This window comes from Octopus bimaculoides, chromosome 3 (assembly GCF_001194135.2).
Source record: "Octopus bimaculoides isolate UCB-OBI-ISO-001 chromosome 3, ASM119413v2, whole genome shotgun sequence".
Taxonomy (NCBI): Eukaryota; Metazoa; Mollusca; class Cephalopoda; order Octopoda; family Octopodidae; genus Octopus; species Octopus bimaculoides.
The window spans coordinates 113,893,447-113,901,496 of NC_068983.1; the positions used below are offsets into that span (position 1 = coordinate 113,893,447).

General features: G+C 38.8%; 1 protein-coding gene across 1 annotated transcript in view; it reads right to left on the minus strand.

Moving 5' to 3' along the window:
- LOC106868457 (hydroxyacyl-coenzyme A dehydrogenase, mitochondrial) overlaps window positions 1–8,044 on the minus strand; it is a 35,996-nt gene extending 27,952 nt beyond the window's left edge. Inside the window, exons 1-3 of the mRNA XM_014913732.2 lie at window positions 7,992–8,044; window positions 6,273–6,430; window positions 3,198–3,324 (exon numbers count right to left, since the gene is read on the minus strand). Coding sequence (XP_014769218.1) covers window positions 3,198–3,324; window positions 6,273–6,403 — 258 coding nt within the window. The 5' untranslated portion in view covers window positions 6,404–6,430; window positions 7,992–8,044. The remainder of the gene's footprint in view (window positions 1–3,197; window positions 3,325–6,272; window positions 6,431–7,991) is intronic.
- Window positions 8,045–8,050: the final 6 nt, after the last annotated feature.

Genomic DNA, 8,050 nt, shown 5'->3' on the forward strand with positions numbered 1-8,050 from the left:
ATGGGCGATGTAATCGACTCATGCCCTCCACCAAAACTGCTGCCCTTGTGGCAAAATTTGAAACCATTATTATTATTATTATTATTATTATTATTATTATTAAGGTGCTGACCTGACAGAATTGTTAGCAAGCCAGACAAAATGCTCCGTGGTATTTTGTCTGCCGCTACATTCTGAATTCAAATTCTACCAAGGTCAACTTTGCCTTTCGTCCTTTCAGGGTCGATAAATTAAGTACCAGTGAAACACTGGGCTTGATGCAATCGACGCGACCCTCCTCCGAAATTTCAGGCCTTGTACCTTCAGTAGAAAGGATTATTATTATTACTATTATCATTTCATGTTGGGCAATATGCTTAACAGCATTTTGTCCGTCCTTACATTCTAAGTTCAAATTCCACCAAGGTCAACTATGCCTTTCATCCTTGGGGTTGATGAAATAAGTACCCAAATGAGTACTAGTATCGATGTAATCAACTAATTTACTCCCACCAAATTTCAGGTCTTGTGCCTTTAATAGAAAGGATTATTATCATTGTTATATTACCCTTCACTTTCAATGCTAGGACAAATGAGAATGCTGCAGTTTCTAAAATTCAAAACTTTAAAGTGACCATATTTAAATTGAATTAAAACCTTGTATCAATATTTTACATAAGAACACCAAACCTAAAATTAATAGTGACGAAATCCCACCAAATTCTTATTTCCAAAATTAATCAAAACACACGTAACAGTGTAATTCCATGGAAATGTACAATTCAAAAGGGTTAAGATACTGTACTACTGATACTAATGAAAAAAAAAAGCACGTTTAAACACTATTAGCAATGGTAAACTTATTTTCTTAAGTCTTGGACAAACCTACCAAGCAATAGGTACCACTATAATGATTGATATATATATATATATATATATATATATATATATATATATATATATATCTGAGCGTGGTTGTTGCCAGTGCCGCTGGACAGGCTCCCATGCAGGTGGCATGTAAAAATCACCTTTTGAGTGTGGTCGATGCCAGTATGCCTGACTGACCCTTGTGCCGGTGGCACGTAAAAGCACCCACTACATCCTCGGAGTGGTTGGCGTTAGGAAGGGCATCCAGCTGTAAAAACTTTACCAGATTAGATTGGAGCCTGGTGCAGCCTTCTAGCTCACCAGCCCTCAGTCAAACCGTCCAACCCATGCCAGCATGGAAAGCGGACGTTAAACGATGATGATGATGATGATGATATATATTTGAAAGTCTTTGTAAAAAATTACTTAATATAGTTTTTAGCATAAATGGATTTTTTTTTTAATTATTTTTAAAAAAAAGTTATAAAATCTTTTATCAGGATGTGACTAACCTATTTTAGAAGAAATTGTTTTCCTATTGTATAAGCAGCTTCGGTTAACCTTTTCAAACACACATGCTCTTAGTTAGTGTATGAAAGAGGAATATATGTATTTTCACACCCTGTTAGGAGGCACAAGCACTTACACTCATGACGATAGCTTCTGCCTACCAAAATCAATCAGAAGGCTTCGGTTGGACCAAGACTATAGCAGAAGACACTTGCTCAAGATGCCACACAGTGGGACTGAACACAAAACCATGTGGCTGGAAGGCAAGCTTCCTAATCATATATGTATGTATATATATATGTGTGTATGTGTGTGTGTGTGTGTGTGTGTGTGTGTGTGTGTGTGTGTGTGTGTATTGGATCAGGTAATGAAGGTCACAGAGAGGGTCATAACCAAACTAATTAGGGAGAGAGTCAGTTCAGTTTAGATGAGATGCAGTTTAGGTTCGTGCCAGGGAAAAGCACCACTGATGCTATATTTCTGTCAAGACAGCTACAGGAGAAATACCTAGCCAAAGATAAACCTCTGTACCTGGCTTTCGTTGACATGGAGAAAGCCTTTGACAGGGTCTCCTGATCCTTTATCTGGTGGTCAATGAGGAAACTAGGGATAGAAGAATGGTTAGTGAGAGCTGTGCGAGCCATGTACAGGGACGCTGTCAGTAAGGTGAGTGATGGCGACAAGTACAGTAACGAATTCTGGGTAGAGGTAGCGGTCCACCAAGGTTCAGTCCTCAGCCCCCTCCTATTTATCATAGTCCTCCAGGCAATAACACAGGAATTCAAGACAGGATACCTCTGGGAGCTCCTCTATGATGATGACCTTGCTCTAATTGCCGAGTCACTATCAGAACTAGAGAAGTTTCAGGTGTGGAAGCAAGGATTAGAATCGAAGGGCTTTAGAGTCAACCTAGCTAAAACCAAAGTCCTAATAAGTAGAAAGGCAGACAAACCACAAATCCCTTCAAGTAGATGGCCCTGCTAGATCTGTAGAAAAGGCGTAGGTAGAAACTCTATAAGATGTACCCAGTGCAAGCTATGGACACATAAGAGGTGCAGCAATATCAAAGGAAGGCTAACTTGGAAGATAGTTTTTGTATGTGCCAGATGCTCAGGGGCAATAAACACTGAAAATGTGCAGAGAACAACTTCTGCCATATTCCAGGGAGAAAAACTAGAAGTAGTTGATAGCTTCTGTTACCTAGGTGACCAAGTTAGTAGCAAGGGTGGGTGCTCTGAAAGTGTAGCTGCTAGAATAAGAATAGCCTGGGCAAAGTTCAGAGAGCTCCTACCTCAGCTGGTGACAAAGGGCCTCTTGCTCAGAGTAAAAGGCAGACTGTATGACACATGTGTATGAACAGCCATGACTGCTGAGGACATGCATAAGCTTGCAAGGAATGAAGCCAGTATGTTCTGCTGAATGTGTAATATCAGTGTGCATACTCAACAGAGTATAAGTGCCTTGAGAGAAAAGGTGGACCTTAGGTTTAATCTTAGAGCAGCTATGATTATGCAGATCTAAAAGCACTTTAGCAATGACCATCGTGTGTGATGTTATATAATAAGCAGGTCACGCAACCCTCTAGTAACTCTAACTCGCATTGGTTTGCGGTAAGGTAAGGATTGTCTCCCTTAGTAATTCATTACTATTACTGCGGTACTTTCTAACTTTTGTTTTGTTAATGGCAGCACTTCTCTTAAAGTGAACGTTTTCCTGATCCAGAAATTCCTTTAATTGGTTGGCAGAAAAGCATTCTTGTACATAAAGATTATCAAACAAACTAATCAAATAAAAGAAAATTAAAGATTCTAAAAGATACAAGACATCTAGTCAGAACTTACCTCAAGAAGTTTCATCAGTGGAACAGGATTAAAAAAATGCAACCCACCAAAACGATCCTGTCTTTTAGTTGCAGAAGAAATATCTTTGATAGGAAGAGAAGATGTATTACTGGTAAATATCACATTCCTGCAAGAGATATGTAAATTGCCATCTTGATGTTGTTCATAAGAAACTATACAGTAAATATGTATATCTGAACATGAAGAAATTCAGACATTTAAATCCTTAGGTACAGTTAATTTCTTATACAAGACACACCTAAAATTAAACATTACACAGGATATTTGAATCTAAACATTATGTATGTCTTTTTATTCAACAGTATCTTAATTGGACATGAGCAATGTTGTCTCTTCAGTTATACTGATACAAAAAAGTTCATGATCATAGTGAGAAGTTTTCTATTATAGTGCTTAATTCCCAAACTTTGTGACACAACCCAGGTTTTCTTATTAAACTTTTCATGAGAACAACATCCTGCTAAAATTCTCTCACCTTGACCTTGATTTCTCCTCACAAACATTAATCTGCAACCATTCAAATGAAATAACTATCTCCATCTCCCAATTTAAAAGTAGCTATAAAAAGCCCTTTTTCTACAGACTAACAGATAAAAGGAAAATTTCTGAACTACACTGAATGATATGATAATTATATCTACTATGTATACAATCATTAAGCTTATATTGCTAGTCACACTTTTGATAACCCAAAGGTCAAGTTACTTAACATATTACCTACAGTTGTTTTTAACACATTGTTTGAACATTCTGATAAAATCATCATCATCATTGTTTAACGTTCGCTTTCCATGCTGGCATGGGTTGGACGGTTTGACTGAGGACTGGCGAGACAGAAGACTGCACCAGACTCCAATCTGATCTAGCAAAGTTTCTACAGCTGGATGCCCTTCCTAATTCCAATCACTCCAAAAGTGTAGTGGATGCTTTTACGTGCCACTGGCACAAAGGCCAGTCAGGCAGTACTGGCAACAACCATGCTCAAAAGGTGTTTTTTACATGCCACCGGCATGGGAGCCAGTCCGGCAGCACTGGCAATGATCATGCTCAAATGTTGTTTTTCATGTGCCAGTAAGGTGACACTGGCAACAATCACACTCAAATGGTACTTTTTACGTGCCACCAGCATGGGAGCCAGTCAGCGGCCCTGGCAACGATCACGCTCAGATGGTGTTTTTAACGTTCTACTGGCATGAGTGCCAATCAGGCAGTACATTCATCAGCCATATCAGCGATTTTGATTTCACTTGCCTCAACAGATCTTGGCAAGCAAAGTTTATTGTCCAATGAATGAAGGATACTCATAGTGGGCTGGTTATATACCACTGGCATAGGCCACAGGTTATGGTCTCACTTGGCTTGTCGGGTCTTCTCAAGCACAGTATATCTCCAAAGGTCTTGGTCACTAGTCATTGCCTTGGTGAGGCCTAATGTTCAAAAGCCATGCTTCACCACCTCATCCCAGGTCTTTCTGGGTCCACCTCTTCCACAGGTTCCCTCAACTGCTAGGATGTGAAACTTTGTCACACAGCTATCCTCATCCATTCACATCACATGACCATACCAGCGCAGTTGTCTCTCTTGCACACCACATCTGATGCTTCTAAAGTCCAACTTTTCTCTCAGGGCGCTTACACTCTGTTGTGTATGCACACTGACATTAGACATCCAGAAGAGCATACTGGCTTCATTCCTTGCAAGCTTACGCATGTCCTCAGCAGTCACGACCCATGTTTCACTGCCATGTAGCATGGCTGTTCGTACACATGCGTCATACAGTTTACCTTTTACTCTGAGTGAGAGGCCTTTTGTCACCAGCAGAGGTAGGAGCTCTCTGAACTTTGCCCAGGCTATTCTTATTCTAGCAGCTACACTTTCAGAGCATCCACCCCCGCTCCTGACTTGGTCACCTAGGTAACGGAAGCTATCAACTACTTGCAGCTTTTCTCCCTAGAATGTGACAGAAGCTGTTCTTTTTAATTAGTAAATTTGTAAACACAAGTGAAGTCTTACCCATTAAGCATTTAAGCGATCCCAAAAAATAGTATCTGACAACATACATACTACTATGACCCTTTTTAATAGTTGTGGATAACTAATTATCATCAGAGATTTAGTAATTCATTGTGTAGCCATTGTGCTGTACTCTTGGGCAAGGTACATAACTTTGTTTTCCTCAGCTTGTACAGCTGACAACAGGTTTAGAGAAGGGAAATATTTCAGTTCATATCAGACTATCGTCAGGAGGGTACAGTGTGAAGTTTCCTTTCCTTGTCTCTTCTACTATTGTTATAAAGCTTCTGAACTACTAAGTTATATCCACCCTTCACTCTGGACCTGGATTGTCGCAACACAATTATTGCCCTAGAACTCTTACTTGCTTAATTAACATGTATGCCACTTCATACAGAGGTGAGCTAGAAAGAACTGCTAAGTGAGATATAGTGAGAGTGAAAATCTTCCAGAGCAACGATGTACTAAGGTACTAGTTTTATACCTTAACATGGTATTGCTCTGGAACACCTACCATTCTCACTGTTTCACTTTGCTGTTTTTTCCTTGCCCATACTTTTCTGCAAGTATTCACCGATAGACCTAACTGAACATCAACTGCACCAATCTCACCAGCCTATGAGAGCATGCAAAGGTCATGATTACAAGCATTTATTCTCTGACTAACATATATGTGTATGTGCATGTTGTGTTTTGTCCCCCACTACAACTTGACAACTGGTGTTGGTTTGTTTATGTCACCTTAACTCAGCTGTTCAGTGAAAGAGACCTATAGAATAAGTACCAAACTTAGTAAGTACTGTTATCAATTTGTTCAACTAAAACTTTCAAGGCGGTGCCCCAGCATGGTTGCAGCCCAATGACTGAAACAAGTAAAAGAAAGATAAGATACATATATATAAATCTGTATAAGAACAGATTTTACTTGAACCTTCATGGTTAGGAGCTTCACAGCAATATAAAACTAATTTGAGAAAAATGGATGTAAAGAAATCAAAAAAGAATAAAAATGAAAGTAAAAAAAACTGAAACACAACTTACTGTGGTGCTGCTGCATCGAGATCTGCAAACAGTTTCTGTTTGATGCCAAGATTTTCTACAATAGCTTCAATAACAAGATCGGTATCTTTCATAACAGGAATAGGATTTGTGTTAGTGCTGATACGAGACATGGTGTCTGATATAAACTTCTTGCCAGCCTGCAAAAGATTTGTTTTGTTTATTTTAATTACCTTCTCTTATTGATTTATGAAAAATCTTTTCCATTAATAATTTTTTTTTTTTATCAATTTATAAAAATTTATAAATTGATAAAATATAAGAGTCAAATAATTATGTTGTCGTCGTCGTCATATAGGTAAATGATAGGATTGCTTCAATATTACAGGGGTAGTCTGAAGTATCTAAGCAACCAGGGGCTAGTTAAATCCGAAGGCACTCCTGGAAATTACTTGTGTGGGTACTGTCTTCGTTAGAAGGTATCCAGAGGCAGGTAATTTATTGTTTAAACCGCAGTTTATAATTATATATATATATATATATTCAGTTATGAATTAGAAGCAGTGCTAGTGTCATAAAATATTATTGACCACACACAATGTATTTGTTCTGCTTGTTCACTGGCATGCTGCAATTTCGCACAGTGGGGATGACACCCTCAGAGAACCAGGTATTAAAACACCTGAAAGTCATAGAATGGGATAAGGGCAAGTTGTCTTGTCTGTCCATGACTTCCAAGCGTTTTAACACCCAGCCCTTTGAGGGAGTCATCCCCACCGCACTAAACTGCAGCATGCTGGCGAACAAGCGAAAGACATATGTTGAGTATGTGCAGTCAATAATATATATATGAGGGAGAATCAAAAATTATACAGAAAAGCAAGAGATAAACAAGTATGTCATTTTGCTATATAGTCTCCTTCCTTTTCGATACACTTGGTCCAGAGGAATCAACATAAGCTTAAATAATAAACTGCAGTATGGCAAGGGATTACTGTATTCAAGTTATAAGTGGTTGGTCAAAGCTGACTCAGATAAGCAAACCTTCATTATTACTGCTATTGTTTTGGTTTCCATATACATTATCAGCATCATTGCCATCATTATCATTGTCATGGTCACCATCAGCATCATCATCAATGACAATTAAATACTATGTACAATCTATGATATTCCAGTTGTCATGATTTCCAAATATCACAAGAGGACTGAGATGAATCGAAGTAAAATGATATCAAAATTAAAAAAGTACACAATACTTCCTAGGTGTTGAAACTTAACGAAATGATGAAATCAACCAACCAACTAATTAAGCAAATATAATAAACAGGTGCAGGAGTAGCTGTGTGGTAAGTAGCTTGCTTACCAATCACATGGTTCCGGGTTCAGTCCCACTGCGTGGCACCTTAGGCAAGTGTCTTCTACTATAGCCTTGGGTCGACCAAAGTCTTGTGAGTGGATATGGTAGACGGAAACTGAAAGAAGCCCGTCATATATATGAATATGTATATATATGTATGTGTGTGTTTTTGTGTCTGTGTTTGTCCCCGCAACATCGCTTGACAACCGATGCTGGTATGTTTACGTCCCCATAACTTAGTGGTTCGGCAAAAAGAGACCGATAGAATAAGTACTAGGCTTACAAAGAATAAGTCCTGGGGTTGATTTGCTCGACTAAAGGCGATGCTCTAGCATGGCCGCAGTCAAATGACTGAAACAAGTAAAAGAGTAAAGAGAGATAACTATTACAGCTCTTCTAACCTCAGGGTCATCAGAAAACTTTTTCTTTGCCACTCTAGCCAAGCTCTTTTCGATACCAG